This window comes from Pongo pygmaeus, chromosome 23 (genome assembly GCF_028885625.2).
Source record: "Pongo pygmaeus isolate AG05252 chromosome 23, NHGRI_mPonPyg2-v2.0_pri, whole genome shotgun sequence".
In the NCBI taxonomy this organism is placed as follows: Eukaryota; Metazoa; Chordata; class Mammalia; order Primates; family Hominidae; genus Pongo; species Pongo pygmaeus.
Window position 1 is genome coordinate 55,474,234 of NC_085931.1, and position 26,771 is coordinate 55,501,004.

Sequence of the window (26,771 nt, forward strand, 5' to 3'; positions counted from 1 at the left end):
GCACAGCAGGTAGGAGGCTCCCACTGTCTTCTACTCAGCCAGACATTACAGGCATTTGCAAAAATGTCTTCTTCAATGCCTCTCCTCATGAATGTTTTGTTTTGGAAAATATAGTTTTTTAATTTAAAATGTTTTTAACAGTGTTTTTATTTTCCAAATAATTATTTTAAAACTTTGTTTAAATTTATAATATGGTAAATATTGATAGATAAAACCTATATAAGCAAAAGCTCTTTGAGGCCCTCAATGAGTTCTTATAGTGCAAGGGGACCCTGAGACAAAATGTGTGAGCGCCTCGGCCTGTGAGCTCTGGAGCGTGGACTGCTGGATCCATGTGTGGATCCCAACGCGTTGCAGATCCATCGGAGTAACTAACTCTACAAACGGGTACTGAGTACCTATCACGTGCTGTGGATCCCAAGGCGTTGCAGATCCACTGGAGTAACTAATTCAACAAAAGTGTACTGAGTACCTACCACGTGCCAGGCATTGTCATAGGTGCTAGTACTACGGCCATGAACAAAACAGACAAAATCTACCTGCCTGCCTTGTGTTCTTGTCTAGCAGACACAGTGCTGTGGAGACAGATCGACTATGTATGTCAAAATTTCAATAAGATAAGACACACAAAGTAAAAACCCAGAAATAGCTGTAGCAAATATGACACACACCAGGTTAATATCTTTAATATATACCAAGCTCATACAAATTTATCAGACCCCAGAAGATAGAGCAAAGGACATTGACAATCCACAAAGGAGGAAATACAATCGCTCCACATGAAAGATGCTCAACCGTGCTAGAAGTCAGTGAAATGCCAACTGAAACACGATGCCATTTTTTCATTATCAAATTAGCAAATATTTAGCCAGATGATAATTCCCAATACGGGCAAGATGGACATGTTTATCCTTGCTGGTGGCAGTGTAAGGGGATACAAATGTTTCTGGAAACCATTTTGTCAATATGTAGTAAAAGCCTCAAAGGTTTTCATATTCTTTAGTTCAAGAATCCCACCTCCTGGAGTCTACCCTAATAACTTGACATTGGGAAACAGCCTGTGCACAAAGATATTCATCAATTTATAAATGAAAAATTAGTAACAGCATTAGTGATTGGCAACTGGCACAATGGTCCATCTAGTCGATGGGAGAGTACACAGCCACTCCAAAATAAAATATTTAGTAATCATAAGGGGAGATGCCCACGATATGCTAAGTGAAAACAGCTGCACAAAACTGTATCATTACAGAAGACAGCAGCAAAACTATGTTAAAACAAAATGCAAAGAAACTATAGTTGGGGGGAAAAGCCTGAGAGACACCAAAATGTGATGTTTTATTTCTTTCTTTCCTCTACTTGCAAAAATTTATCTAACATGTGGTTTACATGGATGATGAGAAGACCTAGTAGGTTTGGTGCTTGTGTATGCAAAGGCATGAGGCACACGGAAGTGAGGAGCTGGGTTTCCTCCCATCTCTACCGCATCTGCGCTGTGCCAACTGCCACCCCACCCAACCTCAGGACCCCAAGAGACAGCGACATGGGGGTTGTCTGTTCCACATGGAAGGCCCTACACCCCAATCTTCTCCCCTACTCTGGGGAGCTTCTCCTGTTGGCCCAACAGTCTGCTCGTGCTTCCCTTCCCCAGGAGACCCACCTTGTGCCTACCTCTCTAAATCCCTAAACCAGTGCTCTCCAAGCAGAGATGCCATGAGCCTTACGGCTGTGGTTGCAGATGGAGGCGCCTCGGTTAGGATCTCTTCCCTCTTCCACCCAGAGCTCTGCCCCCAGTCAGTGGCTGCAGCATGGGCCCTTTTGTCCAATCCCAGGGCTTGTTCCCTAAGTTAACCTCAGCACATGCCCAGCTCAACCCATGTCCCTTCATTCCCCTACAGGCTGGAACTGCCAGGGTGGTGCCCATCCAAGGTGGCTGTCTGCCATGACAACAGGAGCGTGTGCGTCAGGCTGGTCCTGCCACACTTTCTGGGTTTTGTTTTCCACTCCTCCTCATTGCTCATCACATACTTACCTGGGGACAATGAAATAGGTCTTTGCTGTTTCCTAGAAGTCACCAAAATGCTTTAGGACATTAAGTTAGTCCCAGAGTCACACTATACTAGGCCAGGGAGTCACCCCTTCACTAACTCCCATCTCCAGTGATGCCCTGGTATGCACTGAAGCCTACTTACCAAAGGGGTACCATGTGGACTGGAGAGCAGTCACAATACGGTCCAAAGAATGTCAAAACCATGGAAAACAGAACTTTCCTTCACATGCACTGTTGAACACTACTGCCTGTCCCTTTTATCAATCAATACCTGTTCTCCTAAAATTTAGAGAAATTACAACCCCAAAATATGTACAAAGCATCTCCCTTCCCCCACTTTCTTCTTCAGCCTGATCCCCTGTCACTGAGGTCTCCCTCTGGGGCTGTGCCTCATCCTCCTTAGCTGGAGACTAAAGTATCTTCCACTAGAGCCACCACGGGGTCCTCACCTCTCCAATGTGGGCTTCTTCCAAGTCCAAGGTGGAGGGCAAGCCCCTGACCCTCTCTCATCTGCTCTATGTTCCAAAGTGCAGAGAGCTATCAAGAAGGTCCTAAGTGCATACCAGCACTCATCCCAAGCCCACACACATAAGCACCAAGAGAAAAAACACAAATCACCATGCCAAACAAAGGTGGAGCAGCTGCTTGGATGGGGTGCCCATAGGCAGAGGACCCGGCTGCAGGTGTGGACAGGGAGTGTGGCTGGCCTTTCCTAGGCAGCTCTGGGGTGTGCAGCAGCACAAGCCTGACACAGACATGGTAGGGCTTTCAACAAGCCACTCAGGTAGAGTGAGGGCTGGCGACACAGCAGAGTTCCCACCCTGCTTCCATGCTGGGCTGGGCCACATGGAAACCTTCCAGGTGTCTTTTCCCAGGTGCCACTGTACCCCTTCACTTGGGGGCACCTCTCCCTGGCAGGTACTAGTCTTACCAATACAGCCACTGGAGACAGAACAGAACTGAGCACAAAGAGAAAGTGATCTGTACACCTCCCATTCATGGAATGATGGCCCTGCTGTGTGTCTTCCCTCCGATCACACTTAAAGAGCACCATGGTCCCACCTGAACAGCCTTGGCTGGAGTCCAGGGGAACCTAAAGCCTGTATTCAGGCAGTTGTTCAGCAGGGCAACTGGGCTAACAGAGTTGATGGTGAGTGGGTGGCAGTAGTCTGTGGACCCCAGCAACCACTGAATGTCCTTGACCTTGCAAGGCAGCGGTTCCTCAGAATCGCAGTCACTTTTCCCAGCATCATCAAAACTCTTAAGAAGCCAGGCCCAAGGACCCAATCTCTGGGATCCCAAGACATATACATGTCTTTAGGTGGGTGCGGAGGTTGTCCTTCTGCAATCAAGCCAGGACCCTTCAGACAGGGGCAGCTGAGCCCAGGATAGGAAGCCCTATGGTCCAGGTCATGTCAATGTGGTTCATTTGGCATTGAAATATGGCGGAACAGCACAGTCCAAAGGGTGTGGCCAAACTCAGCCACAAAATGATTTCTTGGTCATCCCCCTGTGGGGAAGGACGAGGTCCTTCAGAAGGAGGACATGCATGCCAGTGCTGCATTGTCACCACACTAGGACCACGGCAGTCCATAGCTCTTTGCTTTTACAAATGCCACCAAGACCCTGGCTGGGTTGCCAGAGGCAGACAACTCCCCGGCCTTAAGTGCTTAAGGATGTTTCCCGAAGGGAGTCTGTTTTCCCTTGGACAAAGGCAGCCCATCTGATTGCCCAGGCACGGGGAGTACATGCTACAAGGTGCCTTTGGAGACCCACAGATGGTGTGTGAGTGGCTGCAGGGCCGCAGTGAAGGCCACATGGCACCTGAATGGAGATGGGAACAGGTTTCAAGCTGGGCAAGGCTCGCCATCAGTGACAGGGGGTAGCAGCAGGAGTGACTGAGCATCAGCCGCTGTGGCACTGCCCATGGAGATCCTGGGCAGCAAAGGGAGTCGCTGGTATCCACCCTCAGCCTGCTATGGCCCTCACGCGTGGGTGTGTAGGAACCTGCAGCCTGACAGACTTGCCCAATGGCTGAGAGTCCACCATGACCTTATTTAGCAGGCAAGTTCCAGATTCCCCAAACCTCTGGCTCCATCAGAACACCAGCAGCTGAAGCCAGGCATTAACAGAGGTGCAACATTGGTCCTTCCCAGTGAGAGCAGTGGGGCCTTCCAGACTGCATATTCATGTGCAGAGTGGAACCTGGCCCCCAGAAATGGCAGAACTACACTCCTTGCAGTGACCACTTGACCACTACAGCACGGATGAGGCCCTGCCTGCTGCACTGGGCCCCGGCAGGGCTGGGAGGCATCTTGGGCAGGAGGCCAGACCCCCTCTCCAGGTACACCCATCAAGCCACAAGCCTGGCCAAACTGGCATCTTTCTGTCCAGAGCTCATCAATAGGAACTGGGCAACCAGGTGGGGAGCCGCCAGGGGAGCTTGCAGAGGGCAGAGTAGGAGCCTCCATGAACCAAGTCAGGCTAGGAGGGGTCAGCCCTCGTGGTCTGTCAGCGTGTGGCAGAGTCCCTGTGCCTAAGTAGCAGAGCGGTAGTCATTGAAACAGGCCGGGATGCCAGCAAGAAGGAGGCGAGCATGCAGTGAGCGATAGGTGCAAAGCTAGCACGTAAGAGGAAGCACGGCAAGGTGGGCAATCAGGGCGCCAGGAAGGATGAAAGGAAGATCTCCTTGGGGAACACGTCTGGAGAGGCAAGAAGGGAGGTCTTCAAATAGGGGCAAAGCTGTCGTATGGGCATTTCTTCTACACAGCAAAGAGCGTATGCTACCTGGGTGGCTGCAGACGCTACCAAGTGGTGGCGGATTCTTAAAGATTCCGTGCTCGGGCAGGCAGGGCTGGCGCTGGACTAGTCCCGTTGGAAGCTGGATGCACTGGGCAAGGCCCCGTGCCCGCAGCGGCCAGCTGGCGGCAGAGCATCTGCCTCTCTCGCACAGCCCTATTAGAGGCAGAAGTCTTCCTGATTTGGGCGCGCCGCGCATGCCGGAGCGGAGACTTGTAGGTTCTCCGCAACTCTGCCAGGAACCCCTGATAGTTGTTGCGCAAGGGGCTGTCAGGTTGCATGTGGGGGATAGCCCACTTCTCTGCCTCCCCAGTCAGTCGAGACACAAGGAAGGCCACACGCTCGGCCTCACCCGGGAAGCGGGAGGCCTGGAAGATCATGAATCTGTCCATCTGCATCAGGAACCCCGCCAACTGGCCTGGGTCCCCGGAAAAGGGCTCGGGCAGAGAGGTTGGAGGTGTGGTCATGGGTCGAGTCCCGTTTGAAGTAATTGCAGAGATGGGCGGGGTGATCTGCAGAGCCCCCGGGATCCGCGCCCTGGTGCGTAGCAAGGTCAGCTCTGCCATCACGCTCTCCAGCATGTTGGTGAGATTGGCCTTCTCTGCCCGCAGGGTGGAAGCCTCCCGCCTCAGCGCCGAGTTGGTGAGGCGCAGGGAGGTCAGGGTGTCAATAACGTCATCCATCTGGGCATTCGGAGACGCTGCCAAGGCTGGGCTTTCAGCTTTGGACGTCTGCGGCTGCACCATGCTGGCCAGAGGTCAGCCACGGGCTGAGATCCGCGGGTGGGCCAAGGGGGTGTGGTGACCAGGTGGGCCCCTGTAGAAATGGGGGCAGCGTGGGGTGCACGACGGGAGGGCGCTGCGAGACCCCCAAGCCGAGGGCCCGAGAGAGGTGCACGCGGTGCCAGGCCCTGGGGACTTCGGCCCAGGTCCCACGCGGCTCCTTTACTGCAGACTTCGCGGACTACGGAGCCGGACGGGTGGCTGGACCTGCTCTGGGCCCTGGAGGATTAAGAAAAGATGATTTTAAGGTTTCAGTTGCGACTAGCGGGCAGGAGGGTGAGGGGCGGCGTGGAGGGCCCGCGCGTGGGTGGCGAGGCTGCACAAAGCCCCGCGGCGCCCGCCCCGCGCCCGCCCGGGGGAGAACAAAGGGGGCTGCTCCTTGGCGGCCGCGGGCCTGGGGGCCACCACAGTGGCGGGGCCCGGCCGGGCAGGGGGCCGGGGGCGCGCGTACCTGGGGTCTCGCGGTTCCTCCGCGGCTCCGTCCGCCGCCGGCCGTGACCAAGATGGCCCGCGCGGGGGACGCGGCCAGGCCGATGAGTCACCGCGCGGACCGCCGAGAACTGCTTCCCGGTCAGCGCAGCCGAGCGACGGCGCTGGCGATGGCGGCGGGCGGCCTCCGGCAGGTGCAGGGGCCGGGCCAGGCCGGGGCCGGGGCAGGGGCGGGGCCGGGGTCGCGGCAGAGGGCGGGTCACCGCGCGGGCTTTGTGCGGGCGGGGCCGGCGTGGTGGCGGTGGCGGGCGGGCCTTAGGCTGGCCCCGCTGGTTGCCATGGAGACCGCCCGCTCCCGCGCGTGCAGAGCCGACCGCTGCCCCGCCCCGGAAGTGACGCACAAAGTCCCCGCCCCCCAACTCGGGCTTCTGCCAATCAGGGAAGACTGTAGTTGCTGCGGCGTCTTCATGAGGGCGGGTTCCTGGTGTTCTCCCAGCCATTCCTCCCAAGAGGGCTTGCAAGGCTCTTTCTGTGGTTGTCATTGGGTTTTTTTTTTTTTTTTGATGATTTACTGTTCTTCTTCTTGTGATTTTTTTTTTTTTTTTTTTTTTGAGACGGAGTCTTGCTCTGTCGCCTAGGCTGGAGTGCAGTGGCGCGATCCCGGGTCACTGCAACCTCCGCCTCCCGGGCTCAAGCGATTCTTCTGCCTCAGCCCCCCAAGTAACTGGGATTACAGGCGCGTGCTACCATGCCCGGCTAATTTTTGTATTTTTAGTAGAGACGGGGTTTCACCATGTTGGCCTGGCCAGTCTCGAACTCCTGACCTCAGGGCATCCGCCTGCCTTGGCCTCCCAAAGTTCTGGGATTACAGGCATGAGCCACCGCGTCAGGGCCTTATTGTGATTTGAATATAAATTTAATATAACAAATCTTGATGTCAGAGAAGTAAAAAAAACTTTATACTACTCAGACTCCCTCCACCTAAAGATAGCAAATAGTAATACATATATATATAATGTACAGATAGTAATATTTCTGTAGTTCCATCCAGTCATTTTTCTATGATATGTTCTACAAAATATTAATTTTTTACCTTATGAATATTTTGTAACCATAATAGCACATTGAATTTTGAGCATTTTCCTATTAAAGATAGTTCAGAAGCATGATTTTCAGTTATTGCCTGTGGTCCATGGACATCCTGTACCACAGAGTATTTAGCCATACCCTTTTTGATAGATCCTTATCTTGTTTACTATGCTAAAGTTTTATAAACTACACTTGTATATAAATCCCCACCCTTTTCTCTGCTGGGTTCCCCAGGGTGAATACCAAGGAGTGAATATACCTGGCTGATACAGTTTGGCTGTGTCTCCACCCAAATCTCATCTTGAGTGTTAACTCCCACAGTTCCCACATCGTGGGAGGAACCTGGTGGGAGATGATCGAATTATGTGGGCAGGTCTTCCCTGCATTCTTCTTGTGATAGTGAGTGAGTCTCAAGAGATCTGATGGTTTTAAAAAAGGAAGGTTCCAGCCGGGCACCATGGCTCACGTCTGTAATCCCAACACTTTGGGAGGCCAAGGCGGGCAGATCACAAGGTCAGGAGATCGAGACCATCCTGGCTAACATGGTGAAACCCCATCTTTACTAAAAATACAAAAAATTAGCCAGGCGTGGTGGTGGGCGCCTGTAGTCCCAGCTGCTTGGGAGTTTGAGCCAGGAGAATGGTGTGAACCCGGGAGGCGGAGCTTGCAGTGAGCAGACATTGCACCACTGCACTCCAGCCTGGGCAACAGAGCGAGACTCCATCTCAAAAAAAAAAATTTAAAAAAAAAAAAAGGGAAGTCTCCCTGCACAAGTTCTGTCTTTGCCTGCCGCCATCCGTGTAAGACCTGACTTGCTCCCCTGTGCCTTTCACCTTCTGCCATCATTGTGAGCCTCCCAAGCCACGCAGAACTGTAAGTCCAATAAACCTCTTTCTTTTGTAAATTGCCCAGTCTCAGGTATGTCTTTATCAGCAGCATGAAAACAGACTAATACACTGGCCAAAGGGTAAGAACTGTTTGATTCTGGGTCTGGATTCCCAGCTTGACCTAGGTGATCCTTCTGCACAGTCAGTTTCAAGCTGGCATGGCTGGAGAGAAAAGATACTGAGAAATAAAAATAAAAATTTAAGCCCCCTCCCAACCAACTGAACAGACCCCCTCTTGGCCAGGGGACCCCAGAGAAACCTGGGAAGCCGAGTTCCTGGCCATGATGGGATGGGAGGTTGGACACACCTCATTATCTGCCCCTGCTCCATAACTGATAACCACCATTAGGCTTTTTCCCCTAAGAGTTAAACAGAAACAAGCCCCTATGAAAGATTTCAACATTGGTACCAACCAACCACCTGACACTGCCCCTCCGTTTTTGTGGCACACAACAACTGACCAGCATTCTTTCCTAGTAAGAGACCACCAACCTTGGAGTGGTTCTGGCCAGCCTGTGGAGGATGTGCAGTGAAAGCTTTTGTGTCCTCTGATTCACCTTTTGACGTTAGAGGGCTGAAAACTCCACCTTCAGATCATACTAACACTGCCATTTTTTGTAGCTGCTACCCATGAAGGGGCACGAAGCTCAGTTGCACATGTGCATATTTCTCTTCTCATAAATATTTATGACTCCTCCTGTAGCTTATTGAATATGTATATTTGGCCACCCTGTTCAACATAAATTCCTGTCTTACTCTTCCAGCCCTTGAAGTGCCTGTTTATGGCTTCTGGCCAGAGGCTACACTTCCCAGCCTATTCAAATGGCCACGCTGCAGGCTGCAACCTTTTATGATAAATAAAACTCTCCTTTCCAGGTTTATGAACCTCATCATTCTTCAGTTAACAATACCCAGCATGCCAATCTTTTGAGGACACAGTCTTCAAGGAGGCTGAAGCTGGGAACCACCTGCACTCCTTAGGCAGGCCTGGGACAGAGCTGGATTCACTCAGACCTACAGTTTTCACTCAAGGGATTTAGGGCATAAGGATGTTGTTACTGAGCAAGTGGTCTTGCTGCCTGATGCACACAGAAGCTGATACATATGGCACCAGCTTTTGAGAAAAGAAAAGCTTTATTGCAAAACTGACCAGCAAGGAGAGAGGAGGTGGGCTCAAATCTGTCTCCCTGATTTGAGGCATGGGGCAAGTTTTAAGGAATCAGGTAGCAAGAGAAAGTATTTAGGAATGCTGGCTTGCCAGGGTCTGATTGGAGGGCTTCAAATTTGACCATATGTGTTAATGTATATTAAAGTAGATTTTAGCCCCAGACATTCCAGGCTGATGGACCCCCTTGCTTGTGAATGAGTTCTGGTTTTCAACTTCTGGTCATTTCCCAGTCTTCTTGGTTCTAAGAGGAGGAATCATTGGTTCTGGGTGTTGTTGGAAGTCAAAGCTTTTTCTATGGCACATGCCCAGGCTACATGACTTGCAGTTTTGGGCTCTGTTCTACCTAAAAGGCAGCTTGACATTTTGTTATCAACAGGTTAGGCCCAGTTTGGGCTGGTCCCACAACTACAGTGTCAGAACTTGGAAAGGATACTTGTACCTCAGTGTGCCAAAGTGTGCACCCTTTGTGATCAGGTGAAAACTTCTAGAGCATGAAGCAAGAGGGAAATAAGGAAGACTATGTGTCCTTAAACTTCTTCCATGAGACCTTCTAAATCAGATGGGGGCAGGAGCTGTGTTAACCTTGACTGAGGTCAGTGACTTCAAAAGCTGAAATGAGCCTGCAGCCTTCTACCCCTCTAAGTTCTTCTAAACACACAGAGGAATCCCATCCACTCCTGGGAGTCGCTCCATCTGTCTCTCTGTCTCTCTAGGCCCCTGGATACTGTGCACATTAGTGAAGTGTCTGCTGCAATTCCAAGTGTGGCTGACACCATAAATCTTAAATTCCCAGGTGCATTGAATATAAGGTGCACCCCAATTTCAGAAATGATAAGGCATTTAAAGAAATAAATAATTTATCTATATTTCACTTTACTTCCAAGGGGAAATTAGATGGCAGCTCATAAAATAGAGCAAAATAAAAATTAATGGACTTTCAAAAATAAAAACAGGAGAAGAATATTTGGCTTCTCATCCAGATGAAGCTATGATTCATGCCCTGAGGTGCCTGTCTGGGCTGTGAACACAGAACAATAAAATATGCAAAGAAAATATTGAAAGGATATAAGTGGGCTCCAAAAGATAAACAAGATAAACTTCACAATGGTCCAGAAACACAAACTTCTGAGTATTGACGTGGGCCTGCTGGGCTCTGGACCTGAGACATAATAGGGACCCAAGGCTGGGAACACAGCCAGGCTTCCTGTTTGAAGCCAGGGGATGGAGGACAGAGGAGTCACCCCTATGTCAGAAAAAAAGTCTGAAAAATTGGATTCAGTCATTTCATGGGGGTGGGGTGTGACAGTTTATGTGAAAGTGTGGCCCTGGGGCAAAGGAGAACACAGATATAGTCTTATTAATCTTGTGCCCCCTGGTTTAACAAGTAGACCAAGAGGGTCAGGATTCCAAACCACCAACAAAATATATATACACATATATATTATACACATATATGTATATATGTATGTATATGTGTATGTGTGTATATATATAATATACATATGTGTGTGTGTATAAATATATATATATATATTTCTTTACCACAGACCAGGCATCAAGTGGAGCCATCCCAAACTGCTAGATGGGGGAAGGGAGTACCAAGAGAGAAAGAGAGACAAAGTCTTTCAACACAGAATGAGCCTGCGATTCAAAACTCTGAAGCCCATGAAGATATCTTATGAATAATAGTCAAGAAAAATTAATAATTATACTGTGAATTAACTCCAGAGGAAATTAAAATAATAGAACAGTCTGAAAAAAAGACTTTAAAGTAAGTATATTTGGGATGCTCAGTGAGAACAAGGAAGGAATAATATTTGTGAAAAGAACAGATTGTGGAGAAAAAGCCACATTGTGCCAAGATCAGGTACCTGTGAAAAAGTACCTTTTAAAAGAAAATGTAGTTGATTTCCATTTCCAATGAGATGGAGTAGATGCACTCATGCCTATTCTTTGCACAAAACACATCGAAAAACAGCTTTGAAAAAAAAAAAACCACAAGATGCAGTAGGTGGAGAGAAGGCCCCTCAGAACCTAAAGAATAACATTGTGGTGAGTTCCTTGAGTTTTCCTTTGCATCACATAACCCAGACTTGCAGCTGAAGAAGCTGGCAACCCCAAAATGCCAATGGGTGCAGACAAAAAAAAACACCCCCTCCATAAAAGCCTGCTCTCCCTAGACAAAAACAAACAAATAAAATGGGGGGCAGGGGCAGCCTAGCAAGAGAGGAAACTTAGACAGTGATCACTGTACTCTAGCCAAACACTGGCAACACTCCTCAAATTTATCTACAGACTCAACACGATCCCTATCAAATTTCCAGCTGCCTTTGTGCAGCAACTAGCATGCTGATTCTGAAGTTCATATGAGAATTCAAAGGACTTATAATAGCCAAAACAATTTTAAAGAACTAAGAGGGTTCACACTTCACAAATTCAAAACATATTTATAAAGCTATAGTAATTAAGAATGTGTGGTACTGGCATACATCAATGGAATAGAATTGAAAGTCTGGAAATAAACCTTAACATTTATGGTTAATTTATTTTCAAACAGGGTGCCAAGACAGTTCAACGGGCAATGAAGTGTCCTTCCTGAGATACCCAAAGGAAAAATATAAAATTAGACCCCTACCTCACACCATACACAAAATTGACTCAAAATGAATCAAAGACTTAAATGTAAGAACTAACACTATAAAACTCTTAGAAGAAAACCTAGGAGTAAATCTTCATGACCTTGGATTGAGCAATGGTTTCCTAGAAATAACAACAAGTACAAGTGACAAAAGAAAACATAGATTAACTAAATGTTACCAAAGTTAAAAAACTTTTATGTTTCAAAGAACATATCAAGAAAGCCAAAAGACACCAACACACAGAATGGAAGAAAATATTTGCAAGCTACATATCTGATGAGAGTCTAATATTCAGAGTGTATAAAGAACTCCTACAACTCAATAATAAAAAGATATCCTAGTAAAAATGAGCAAAGGAGTTGAATAGACATTTTCTCCAAAGAAGATATATGGACGACCAATACGCACATGAAAAAATGCTCAATATCATAAGCCATCAAAGAAATATAAATCAAAACCACAATAAGATGTCACTTCACACCCCCAACCCCATATTGCCATAATCTAAAAGACAATAACAAATGTTGGTGAATATGTTGAAAAATTGGAAACCTCATGCATTGCTGGTGGGAATGTACAATAGCGCAGCTACTATGGAAAATAATTTGGCAATTCCTCAAAAAGTTAAACCACTCCTAGATGTATGCTTAGGTGCACTGAAAACATATATCCACACAAAAAATGTTCATACAAGCATTATTCCTAATAGCATCCCCCTCCCATGAAAAGGTACCAACCCACATGTCCATCAGTTGATAAATGGACCAACAAAATGTGGTATCACCATACAATGGAATATTAGCAAGCTATAAAAGTAATGAAATACTGATACATACTACAACATGAATGGACCTTGAAAGCATTGTGCTAAATGAAAGAAGTCAAGAACAAAGGCACATATTGTATGATTTTTATTTATATAAAATGTCCAGAATAGGCGAATCCATAGAGACAGAAAGTTGAGCAGTGATTGCCAGGGTCTGAGGAGAAGGAAGGAAGGAGAATGACTGCTAATGGGTATAGGGTTTCTTTTGAGTGATGAATTGTTTTAGAATTAATATTAATGGCTGCACAACATTGTGGCTATACTAAAAACTACTAAGTTTATTTAAAATGTTATGGTATGTGAATTATGTTTTTGAAAAAAATCAATGGCCATTTATGATCAAAACTCACATAAAAATGAGAATAAAGGGGAACTTCCTCAACTTGATAGGAAGTATCTATAAAAACCCTATAACTGGCATTATACTTAATGGCCAAAGACAAAATGCTTTCCCCCTAAGTTGGAGAACCAGGTAATGATGTCCACTCCCACTATTCTCATTCAACATAGTACTGGCAGTTCTAGTCAATGCAATAAGGCAAGAAAAGGAAATAAAATACATACAGATTGAAAATAAGAAATAAAACTGTCCCTATTTTCAGAGGCATAATTGTGTATGTAAAAAATCCCAAGGAATCTATACAACAAACAAACATAAAAACTTCCTACAACTAATAAGTTCAGCAAGATTGCAGGATACAATATGAACATGCAAAGATCCATTGTATTTATATAGACTAGTAATGAACACATGTACAGAAAAGTTAAAAATACAATATCATGGGCTGGGCATGGTGGCTCATGCCTGTAATCCCAGCACTTTGGGAGGCCAAGGCAGGTGGATCGCCTGAAATCAGGAGTTCAAGACCAGCCTGGCCAATGTGGCGAAACCCCATCTCTACTAAAAATACAAAAATTAGCCAGGCATGGTGGCAGGTGTCCGTAGTCCCAGCTACTCAGGGAGGCTGAGGCAGGAGAATTGCTTAAACCATGGAATGTGGAGGTTGCAGTGAGTCGAGATCACGCCACTGCACTCCAGCCTGGGCAACAGTGAGACTATTTCTCAAAAAAATATATATATGTCATTTACAATAACTCAAAAAAACCACTCAGATGTAAATCTAACAAACTAGGTGCAGGACTTATATGCAGAAAACAACAAAAAAACTGATGAAAGAAATCAAAGAAGACCTAAATAGAGACACACTGTGACATGAATGGTGCTGTGGTTTGGATATGATTTATTTGGCTCTGCCAAGTCTCCTGTTGAAATTTGATCCCCGGTTTTGGAGTTGGGGCCTGATGTGAGGTGTTTGGGTCCCAGGGGGTGGATCACTCATGAGTGGCTTGGTGCCATTCTCACAGTGGTGAGTTCTACTGTTACTTCACACAAGGACTGGTTGTTATAAGAGCCTGGCATCTCTCTCCCACCTCTCTCTTACTTCCCTTCTCACCATGTGATCTGTACATGCCAGCTGTTCTTTGCCTTCCACCACGAGTGGAAGCTGCCTGCTGCCCTCACCAGAAGCAGATGCTGGTGTCATGCTTCTTGTACAGCCTGCAGAACCATAAGCCAAACAAACCTTTTTACTTTATACATCACCCAGCCTCGGGTGTTCCTTTATAGCAACACAAACAGACTAAGACAGATAGGAAGAATCAACATAGTAAAGATGTCAGTAAAGGGCCGAGCGAGGTGGCTGACACCTGTAATCCCAGCACTTTGGGAGGCCAAGGCAGGTGGATCCCTTGAGATCAGGAGTTCTAGACCAGCCTGGCCAACATGGTGAAACTCTGCCTGTACTAAAAATACAAAAATTAGCTGGGCATGGTGGTGGGTGCCTGTAGTACCAGTTACTCAGGAAGCTGAGGCAGGAGAATCGCTCGAACCCGGGAAGCAGAGATTGCAGTGAGCCAATATGCTGCTGCACTCCAGCCTGGGTGACAGAGTGAGACTCCGTCTCAAAAAAAAAAAAAAAAAGTCAGTTATCCTCCAATCCTCCAAGTTGATGTGAAGGTTTAAAGCAACATCTGCCAAAGTCCAAGGAAGACTTTGTGTAGCTATAGAGAAGATTATTCTAATATGTATATGCAAAGGCAAAGGAAGTGGAGTAGGTAAAATGATTTTAAAAAAGAAAAATAAAATGGGAGGTATTAGTCTATCCAATTTCAAGACTTATTACGTAGCTACAATAATCAAGACTATGTTAAGTTGATGGAGGGATTGACACAAAGATCAATGAAATAGAAAACTCAGAAATAAACCCACACACATATGCCCAACTGATTTTTTACAAAGTTGCAAAAGCAATTCAATTAAAGGAAGATAGCCTTTTCAATACATGGTGTTGGAGCAATTAAATATCCATAGGTTTAAAAAAGAACTTCTGAGTCTCACATTTATAAAAATTATCTCAAAATGGATCATAGACTTAAATGTAAAACATAAAGTTATAAAACTGTATATACAGGATAAATTATATATCTGGGATGAAATCTTTAGGATATAGGGCTAGGCAAAGAATTTTTAGACTTAATATCAAAAGCAAGATCCATAAAAGGAAAAATTAATAAGTTGGACTCTATCACAATCTAAAATTTCTGCTATGTGAAAGAGGATGAAAATACAAGCTAGAGACAAAGAGAAAAATCTTTGCAAATCAGATATCCTTCAAAGGACTAGTATCTAGAATATATAAAGAACTCTCAAACTCAACAGTAAAGTAACGAACATCCGATTATAAAATGAGCAAAAGACATTGAACTATCATTTCAGCAAAGAAGAGATACAAATGGCAAATGAGCCCATGGAAAGGTATTTAACGTCATTAGCCATTAGGGAAGTGAAAATTAAAACCATAATGAAATATCACCATGCACATCTAAGGATGGCTAAAATGAAAAATAGTGACAATCCCTAAAGCAGGCAAAGATGCAGAGAAAGTGGATACATTGCTAATGGGAATATGAAGTGGTACAGCCACTCTGGAAGACAGTCTGGCAGTTTCTTAAAACAAAACAAAACAAAACAAAAGCAAACAAAAACTAAGCGGGCAACTACCATACGACCCAGGAATTGCACTCCTGGGTATTTATCCCAGAGAAATGAAAAATTATGTTCACACCAAAAACAGTACACAAATGTTTATAGCAACTACATGGCCCAAGCCTGCAAGCAACCTAGACATTAATGATTAGAACAACTATGATATATCCTTAACACGGAATACTACTCAACAAAAGAAGGAACTTTTTATACATGCAACAAATGAGATGAGTTTGTAGAGAATTATGCTGAGTGAAAAATGTCAATCCCAGCTGGATGCAGTGGCTCACGCCTGTAATCCCAGCACTTTGGGAGGCTGAGGTGGGCGGATCACCTGAGGTCAGGAGTTCGAGACCAGCCAGGCCAATATGGCGAAACCTCGTCTCTACTAAAAATACAAAAATTAACCAGGCATGGTGGCGGGCACCTGTAGTCCCAGCTACTCAGGAGGCTGAGGCAGGAGAATCGCTTGAACCCAAGAGGCAGAGGTTGCAGTGAGCCAAGATCGTGCCACTGCACTCCAGCCTGGGCGACAAAGTGAGACTATTTCAAAAAAACAAACAAACAACAAAAAAATTAGATTGTTATAGTGGTGGACCTATAAATGCCAGTGGCATTTTTCTAAAAACATTTTTTTCTTAAGTTTGGTCTTACTATTCTTACTTCTTTGATAAAATCACTTAGAGTCTTACTCAAAATTGCATTCTTTTGTTATAAATTACATCTGTGGACATTAATTAACTGTTCTCTGCAGACCATATTTTAATTGAGAAAATCCTGTTCCTATAGGTGCTGAGGTAATAGGTAAGCTTAGAAAAAAACTCTACTAAACGGAGGATATACTGAGTCTTTCTTTTTTTTAATTGAAATGTGTAAATATTCCAGCTCAAATATCTCCATAGATTTCAATCATGCTGTTTCCATCCAGGGTAATTTTCATCAACAAATATTTTTATAAGCCAAAACTTATCCCCTCCCCCCTGCCAAAATTGATTATCCTTTCGAATGTTTAATCAAATTTAGATGCTGCAAAACAGTAGACCTTCTTGATTTCCTTCCATTCCAGTGCTGAATATAAATTTTTCCAATTAAAACTAAGAATCTCATCAAAAGTTTCTTTCCCACATGTTGAGCTATTCCAAAAACAATTATGGGATTTAAAAATTATACCTCGTACACCATTGGAGCTCTCAGCATTTAATTTCTTCATCTCCTCCCTTGCTTTTGTAGGAATGAATTTCAGTGTTTCTCTATTGGCAAGGATTGTTTCTGATAATTATAATTCACTAGAGCTTCAAAGCTCAAAATTCTTGGCACTGGTTTATTGAACACATTGATTAAAGACTTCCAACAAATTTGAAAACAGTGCGACAAAAATTTAGAAGTCTTATTTACAAAAAGTTGCGTCCCTCTCGAGGACATTAGGTTGATGTACAAAGGGCTCCAACCTCTCAAGGGTCTGATTAGTGACTGCAGCAAAGACAGGACACCTTGGAGGCTGAAGTCTATTTTGGTACTCAGCATTAACTTTGTTGCAATATTTTTTGTAGCCCAATTTCCAGAACAGTATATATAAAAATATTTGTAAGGCCGGATGCGGTGGCTTATGCCTGTAATACCAGTGCTTTGGGAGGCCCAGGCGGGCAGATCACCTGAGGTCAGGAGTTCAAGACCAGCCTGGCCAACATGGTGAAACTCCATCTCTACTAAAAATACAAAAAATAGCCAGGCATGGTGGCATGCACATGTAGTCCCAGCTAATCAGGAGGCTGAGGCAGAGAACTGCTTGAACCCGGGAGGCAGAGGTTGCAGTGAGCCAAGATCGTGCCCCTGCACTCCAGCCTGGGCGACAGATCGAGACTCCATCTCAAAAAAAAAAAAAAAAATTGTAAACATTTGTAACAGCTTCTACTGTTAAAATATCAGATAAAATGTCAGAGATGCTTTGAATGCAAATATGAATATAACAGGTTCACCTCAACCAATGCCAAGTACACCTCTGCTCTACAGGTCTCTTAACTTGGTGAGAACATCGCTTTTTATCAGGACATTGTTGCAAATTATCTGTCTTATTAAACTCTCCTCATCCACCTGGATTGAGTTTGTCTTTTGTTTTCCTTTTGAGCTTAGTTATTTTGTTATTCAGATATTCTTCATCTTTCCTAAATTTTTATCTTCTTAATCTATCAATGGCTGAGAGAGGTATACTAAAACTTCCCAACATGGTAGTGAATTTATCTCTCTGTAATTCTATCAATTTTTGCTTTTAGTATTTTGATTTATATTATTAGATACATACAAAATTTTAATTGTTACAGACTCCTAGTTAATTGAACTGTTCATTATGAGCAGCACTTTTAGTCTCTGGTCAAATGGTTTATATTAAAGTCAATTGGTCTGATATTAATATAGCTATAGCTTTCTTTTAGTAAGTGGCATTCAATTTTTCTATGCCTTTATGTTTTAGGTGTTATCTATTGTTAATAGCCTGTAGATAGATTTTTTTTTTCCAAGATAGAGTCTTGCTCTGTCGCCCAGAGCTGGAGTACAGTGGCACAATCTTGGCTCACTGCAACCTCCACCTCCCGGGTTCAAGCAATTCTCCTGCCTAAGCCTCCCAAGTAGCTGGGATTACAGGCACATGCCACCATGCCTGGCTAATTTTTGTATTTTTAGCAGACAGTGTTTCAGCATGTTGGCCAGGCTGGTCTCAAACTACTGACCAGATTTTTTTTTTTTAATTTAAGAATGACAATCTTTAACCATAGAGTTTTACAAGTTTACTTCATTTATATATAGTAGTTATAGTTCTATTTGGTTTCATTTCCGCCAACACATTATGTGCTTGCAAATTGTGCTACCAATTTTGCTTTTTTTCTAACCTTCCTTAACTCCTGTTGGATTAAATTCCTTTTCCTCATTCCAATATCTCCCTCTATTAATTTGGAAACTATAGTTTCTATTTTTATTCCTTTAGTGGTTGCCCTAGTAATTTTAGTAAGGAATTCTGAGATTCATCACAATCTTTACTCTTTTTCTAAACAACACAAGAACCTTAAACACTTGAACTCTGATCAGTCTTTTCCTGCTGTATAATATTGATGAATAATGTAAACACATATCTTTTAAACCCCACAAAATGTTGGTTTTCTATGTAATCAGTTTTGTTTTTATTTACTCACATATTGAGCACGTTTTCGCTCATCATTCTTCCTTATTTATCTGACTTTTCTTTAGAATTCTTTCTAGTGACAATCTTTCGGGAAAAATTCCTGCAGATTTTTAAATATTTGAAGATGCCTTTATTTTACTTTCATTTTTTTTCTTTTTCTCCTCCTTCCTTTCTCTTTCTCTCCTTTCTTTCTTTCCTTCCTTCCTTCCTTCCTTCCTTCTTTCTTTCTTTCTTTCTTTCTTTCTTTTTGAGACACAGTCTCACTCTGTCACCAAGGGTGGAGTTCAGTGGTGCAATCTTGTCTCACTGCAACCTTCGCCTCCAGATTCAGGCAATTCTTGTGCCTCAGCCTCCTGGGTCGCCAGATTACAAGCACCTGCACCCATGCTTGGCTAATTTTTTATATTTTTAGTAGAGACAGGGTTTTGCCATGTTGGCCAGGCTGGTCTCGAACTCCTGGCCTCAAGTGATCCTCCCGCCTTGGCTTCCCAAAGTTCTGGGATTACAGGCATGCGCCACCACTTGTGGCCTTTTTTATTTGTAGAGACAAGCTCTCACTTCATTGCCCAGGTTGACCTTAAACTCCAGGGCTCAAGTGATCCTCCTGCCTCAGCCTCCCAAAGTGCTGGGATTACAACAGGTGTGAGCCACCACACCCAGCTTTACGTTCATTCTTAAAAGTCATTTTTGCTAGGTAGATATTTTCTTTATGCATATTGAAGATAATTTTCACTATTTTCAGATTACCATTTTTGCTAGTGAGAGCCAGCCATTGGTCCCTCCTACCCCTCCTCCTTTTTTTTTTCTCTCTCTCTCCTTCCTCACATCTCTCTCTCTCTGTCTCGCCCCCACCCTTCCTTCCATCTCTGTTATTCTTTACCTAAGTGTGAATTTCTTTTATTTATTCTGTTTAAAATTGATAAGATTTCCTGATTTTAGGGATTGGTGTCTCACGTTCATTCTGGAAATTTGTCTAAACATCTCCTATGTTGCTCACTCACATGGACTCCCTAATCCCCTTCTGGAACATAGGGGATGCTAACTCTTCTCATCCTTCTCCGTCTATGCTCCATGTCTGTTATCTATGTCTCTCAATGCCTCTTTCAGATTTCCTGCCATTTTGTCCCACTGTGCCATGTTCTAGATAATTTTTTCAGGTACAGTTTCCAGTTCATTGATTTTTTTCACTTTGCCCTGCTGTATTGGAGGATGTGACACATTTATTTCCACATCTTTTGCAAAAATCAATAACATGGATAAAAGACCTAAAGACGAGTAGCAAAATTCTAAAACTTTTAGAAGCAAATAAGGACAGTATCATTTGGCCCCAGGGTTATGAAGTCTCCCTTAAGTAAGACACCAGAACTCAAACTACCAAGAGAAATAGATAAATTCGGTTAATCAAAACATGTAACACTTCTGCATGTGCAAGCATGCACACACACACAAATAACACAAAATGAAGGTCAAGATGAAGGCCAAGGTCAAGATGAGAGAAGATCGTTGTTTAAGTTATGACCAGCAGTACATCCAATAGAAGAATAAGGAAAGACTATGAAGAGTTACTTTTTAGAGGAGGGAACCCAAAAGGCCAGCAAACAGACTGGAAAAAAAGAAAAGAAAAGAAAAGCTCAATGTGACTAACAATCAAGAAATTGTGGCCAGGTGCAGTGGTTCACGCCTGTAATCCCAACACTTTGGGAAGATCCCCAACAAGGCGGGTGGATCACCTGAGGTCGGGAGTTCAAGACCAGCCTGGCCAACATGGCAAAACCCCGTCTCTACTAAAAATACAAAAATTAGCCAGGCGTAGTGGCTCATGCTTGTAATCCCAGCCACTCGGGAGGCTGAGGCGCAAGAATCACTTGAACCCAGGAGGTGGAGGCTGCAGTAAGCCAAGATCACGCCACTGCACTCCAGCCTGGGTGACAGAGTGAGACTCTGTCTCCAAAGAAGAAAAGAAAAAAAGAAGAGAAAAGAGAAGAGAAGAGATTGCAAGCTAAATCCAAAATGGGTTGCCATATTTTTGTATTGTCCTTATTTGTTCATGTGTGAGGGGTCCGCTATTCAGTGCTTTTGCTTTTATCTAAATTTTAGGTTAAAGAACATGGATAAAGAATTGAATTTTTCTATGAGTATTGTTTACTAAAAACAGCAATCTCTTACCCACATCTCCATTTCCCACTTCCCAAAAACATGTACTCTTTTGCCTGATTTTTTAACGTGTACCTATAAATCTATCAATGTCATTCTTAGATTGTTATTGACTACTTAGATTTAGGCATTATCTATCAACTTCCCATTGTGAAAGATGATGATTTAGCTTCACTTCATGCCTACAAACACTATACAATCTCCTCTTTCCTGACTTCTCTCTTAATCCTCAACCTCTTGCTTTCTCTCTCCACCCCTCACAGATGTGTATATTGTAATTGTGTTTAGATCAATATCCAATACTTTTTATGACTATATATTTACAGCTGAACCATACAGTATTCTATGATTACTTTTCTTTTCTTATATTTTTTCCTGAATTCATGATTGTCTTGCTTTTTATTTGCTTCGTTTTCAATTACATATTGCTAATTTAGTCTCACATTTACCACTGATTGTCTAAATGGCCTCTCAATATATTTATATGCAACAGAATTCTAACACTTTTATGTTATTGGTGATAATTATCCTAGAGAACTTTAATATGCCCCAATATGAACTGGTAATCCTCTACATCCTGGGATCTGCCTTCATGAATTCCTTCTAAGGATTCTCTTCATTTCTCCTTCAAGTTGAATTCCCTGCTTCTTTTTCCTCTGCCTTCTTTCTTTTGGTTTATGTCATTGTTTGGTGGTGAAAACCCCTTAGTAGCTTTCTCAGAAAAGGTGTGTTAAAAGCTTTTGTTTTTGTTTTTGGTTTTGTTTAAAATCTAATGTCACGTTTCAGCTGGTTTTAGAATTTAAATTCTAAAATTGAAATGCCTTCAGAATTTTGAAGGCATTCCTCTATTATCATCTAACTAGCAATATTGCTGCTAGGAGGGCAAAAATCATTCTGCCTCAAGATCCGTGCTTCTCTTAGGAAGTGTGTGAGTATTTGCTCTGTTGTTCTAAAGTTCTAAAAGTGAATTTATTTTTACCCATCGTGTTGGAAACTCATTGAGCCATTTCAATCAGAAAACTCAAGCCCTCCAGTTCTAATTTGCTAGACGAGTTCCTCCTGTCTTTTCTCCTTTGTTTCTCTTTCTTACCAGACAAGCTGAACTGCCTGTCCCCACTAATGAATCAGAAAAAAAATGCTTGTGAATCAAACTTTTGTTAAGCTCATCTCCTTCCTCAAAATTCAAAGATCTTTGAACTTTGAACATTGCCCCCACCACCTCACCTTAGCTAACTTACAGCCCCTCCTAAGAATAGGCTGGCCTCACAATAAAATACTTTGATCTACTATTTAATCACACCATCCTTTCTTTCTTTCTTTTTTTTTTTTGTTGAGACGGGGTTTTGCTCTTATCCTCCACGCTGGAGTGCAATGGTGCAATCTCAGCTCACTACAACCTCTGCCTCCCAGGTTCAAGCGATTCTCCTGCCTCAGCCTCCCAGGTAGCTGGGATTACAGGTGTGCACCACCACGCCCAGCTAATTTTTGTATTTTTAGTAGAGTCAGGGTTTCACCATGTTGGCCAGGCTGGTCTCGAACTCCTGAGCTCAAGTGATCCACCCACCTCGGCCTCCCAAAGTGCTAGGAATACAGGCATGAGCCACTGCACATGGCCACAGACCTCATCCTTTCATCCCATTTCCCCACACCTGGCTCTTTCTAGCTTTGCTTACTCCTCTCTAGAAAAGAAAAGTTCTTTTCATCTAACTCTGGAGACGCTTGCAGACCTCATGGGCAGAGCATTCTATTACAATAGTTCCCCTCCACCTATTTGCAATAGTCCTTCTGAATAAAATCTTTCTTTACTACAACCAAATTTGTGTTTCCTCTGCCAGCATAAGCCTCAGGGTACAGGAGGGCAGCACCCTAGCATGGCACCAGGGAGAAGAATCGGGATCAAACTGCCTCTTAGCCAGGCACCCTTCATCCCTCTTCCAGGGGATTCTGTGGGAGTAAGTCAGGGCTTCTCAGATTTCCCCCATACCTGTTCTGATTCATCTTTCTCAGAGATGCTAGGTCAGGTGCTGCGTGTCTCTTTCTGCTTCTCAAATCTTATTTCCATCATCTCCTGTCCTGTTCTCTTTGTCCTTGTGGATAAACATCTGTAAAAATCCACTGAATGTCATGCTAGCAGGTTTGAAGAGGGAGGGTGAGAAATAGTGTGTGTTTCATACACCATCTTTACCAGCCTAATTTCCATCCTAATGTCTGCATCTATTTTTATCTTGTTTACTGTAGGAATAATGTCTCCATAATCATAAGACACAAATTTTTCAAAGTGTAAATGTTTCTGAAATGAATGAATCCATCTTACAGTGGCTGTCAAAGACCTGGCCAGTCCCAAGCCTCGGTGGGCATAGAGTGACCCCACCCCCCAAACTAAGAGGGGTCCTGGGATTTGGGAATTTCCACTTTAAACATGGGATGAGCAAGTCATCCTACACGAGGGTGACCCAGCTGCACAGGCCAGAGGGTGTGACCTCAGCCCACTCGGTGTCCTCTCAACCTCGTCACTTCAGTTAATTTGTGGACAGTGGTAGCACCACAGCATTTAGACTGCAACCTAAGTGTGCACACCTAATTTGACTTTAAAATTGGGTTTCATGAGACAAGATGGTGAAGTATTAAAGCCAAACATTCGTCTCTCCTCGTTGGTCAGTGCAGGCTGCCTGGAGAAATGATGAGTCGTCCACATGGAAAAGAGGCATCTGCAGAGCTGCCCACGCCATCAGCAGCTTCATCACAAGTTGATGCCTGCACTTGGCAGGGGGCGGGGGGGGGTCCCCCTCACCTTTTTTTTTTTTTTTGAGATGGAGTCTCATTCTGTTGCCCAGGCTAGAGTGCAGTGACTCGATATCGGCTCACTGCAACCTCCACCTCCCAGTTCAAGCGATTCTCCTGATTCTCCTGCCTCAGCTTCCTGAGTAACTGGGATTACAGGCACACATCACCATGCATGGCTAGTTTTTGTATTTTTAGTAGAGATGGGGTTTCACCATGTTTGCCAGGCTGGTCTCAAACTCCTGACCTCAAGTGATCTGCCTGCCTCAGCCTCCCAAAGTGCTGGGATTACAGGCATGAGCCACTGCACCCAGTCCCCCTTTACCTTTTGAGGCTCATGTTTGAAATTGTGTTGGCGTCTGTATCAGTCAGCTATAGTCAGTGATGCTGCCTAACAAGCCACCCCAAACTCAATGGCTTCAAACAATAATCAAGTCTTCTCTCCTGCATGCCTGTGGTTAGCTGGAGGTCAGTGGACAAAGACTGCACCAGGCTTGACTCTAAGCTGCAGGTTGAATCCAGGTGTGCTCCACCTGTGTTCATTTGCGGCTGCAAGCCAAAGAAGCAGCAGCTACCTCGGGGCAGCCTCCTCATGGGTGGCAGAAGCTCAGTGTGGTGAGGCCACTTCATCCGAGCATTTCAGGTCTTTGCGGGGACAAAGCCACTCATTTCCATTTGACCAAAACAAGTCACACCAATAAGTGGGCAACTGGGCTCCACCCACCGTGGAACAAATGCAGGTCACATGACCAGGTCCAGCACCAAGGGGTGAAGAAGTGCCATCCCCCATGGGGTTGTGGGGCAGAGGGTGAATATTCTGGAACAATAATCTAATCTCTGTCAGCATCTTTATACTCACAGCCTGTCTCTCTTAATTGGCAGTTAAAAAATTTAAAAAGGCCAGGTGCGGTGGCTCACACCTGTAATCCCAGCACTTTGATAGGCCAAGGCGGTGGATCCACCTGAGGTCAGGAGTTCGAGGCCAGCCTGGCCAAAATGGTGAAACCCCGTCTCTACTAAAAATACAAAAATGAGCAAGGCATGGTGGTGGGCGCCTATAATCCCAGCTACTCTGGAGGCTGAGGCAGGAGAATCACTTGAACCCAGGAGACAGAGGTTTCAGTGAGCCAAGATCACGCCACCTCACTCCAGTCTAGGTGAAAGAGTGAAACCCCCATCTCAAAAAGAAAAAAAAAGGAAAAAAAATTTCCTGTACTCTCACCACCACTTCCCTTCTGACATCAAATATGTCTTCCCAAACCAACCAACTCTGCAGCTTCCTGGACACTGGCTGGCTCTTCCACAATTTAACTCAATTCTGACACTACGTACCTGGCATTAGTGCAGACCCACCAGGTAAGGGCCAGTCCCACAAGACTGTCCCCAACTTCAGACACCAGTTGCAAGTATTGAATCCCCACGTCACCCACATTTCCATTCAACTTGGCTATAAATTGACTATAAGTCACCCATGACCCCCTCCTCAGTTTTGATTGATTCGCCAGGACTCAGATCTCAGGGAAACGCTGCACTTGTGCTCCCTGGTCTATTATAAAGGAGATGATAAAGCGGGCAGGTGGATAGGAGAGGAGGAGGCATACATGGCGAGGCCTGGGAGGGCCCCTAGAGCAGGAACTTCTGTCGCCCTGGAGTTGGGGTGCGCCTCCCGCCGGCACCTGGATGTGTTCACCCACCTGGAAGCTCTCTGCACCTGTAGTTCAGGCTTCATCATGTAGGCAAGACTGATTATTAGCTCAGTCTCCAGCCCCTCTCCCCTGACTGGAGGGTGGTGGGTGGAGCTGAAAGCTCCAGGCTTCTAATCATGTCTGGGTCTTTCTAGCACTTAACACCCACCCAGGAGCCACCAAGCATCACCTCATTAGAATAAAAGATGCTTCTATCTCCCCAGAAATTCCAAGGGATTCAGAATCACTGTGAGGAACTAGGGTCACAGACAAAATGTTAGAACAAAAGGTTTTCCTAGCACCCCTGTCACTCAGAAGATTACAAGGGTTTTCAGAGCTCTGGCCCACAGCCAGGGACAAAGACCAAAATATACGTTTCTAATTATATCACAATATCACAATTTCACAGCAGTCACATGGACCTACTGAAGCATATCAGTGTTGGTTGTTCAGGATGATGAGTGCCTCTGTCTTTGAGTGCTGCCTCAACTCCCCTCCACCCCACCCCCAAGTGAATTTTGCAATTACTTCTTGGAATACATTTTATGTTGGGCCATCCCAACCATAGTCTCCCAATTCTGTGAGTGTATTCCTGAGCTACAGTAATAGGCAAAAAGGCCAAAAATTCATTTTGCATGTAAGACCCATGCTTGTCACACACCTGCCAATGCATTAAAGGCAGGTGAATTGCCAAATCTCTCAGAATAGAGTCTAGCATTTCCGAGGCTTGGGAGAGGTTTCGGTGACCAATTCGTGTGTTAAAAAGGAATATCACTCAGGAGCCAAACATCCCTCTGTCTGAAGTGTCTGGCTGCTTTTCAGAAAGAGTCATTTAACTTCCAGTGATAAGTAATTCAATTAAGGGGAAAATGAAACTCTCGCTCCTGTACAAACCCCCTGGATTCTTCAGTGCCACTCAGATCTATTCTGCCAGTTCTGAGAGTGCGGGGGCAGGCAGATCACAAACAGGTTTGGAAAGCAAAGTGTGATGTTACATGCAATGGCCAAGTGGGATTCAGAAGAAATCGTGGGCTCAAATCTTGATAGTGATCACCAAAAAGAAATTGAGCAATCGGGATGGAATTGTGTGGTTGGAGGTATGCACTTGTCACTGAGGTTTCTTTTTTTTTTTTTTTTTTTTAATCTTGGAATTATAGTGGTGTTTGCTAGTGTCCTGGAAAACTATCAAATTAGTGTTGCCTCCCATGCCTGGGGGCATCTTAGGGATGAGGAATGGATTTTGTATGCCACCTCGAATCTAATT

At 44.6% G+C, this 26,771-nt stretch overlaps 1 protein-coding gene across 1 annotated transcript; it reads right to left on the reverse strand.

The window, feature by feature from the left end:
• Window positions 1–661: 661 nt before the first annotated feature.
• RTL6 (retrotransposon Gag like 6) lies at window positions 662–6,432 on the reverse strand. Its single transcript, XM_054469855.2, has 2 exons — window positions 6,083–6,432; window positions 662–5,850 (listed from the first exon to the last, which is right to left on the reverse strand). Exon 2 carries the CDS (start codon window positions 5,593–5,595, stop codon window positions 4,876–4,878), a length of 720 nt encoding a protein of 239 aa, XP_054325830.1. The 5' UTR covers window positions 5,596–5,850; window positions 6,083–6,432; the 3' UTR covers window positions 662–4,875.
• Between the last annotated feature and the right edge of the window lie 20,339 nt (window positions 6,433–26,771).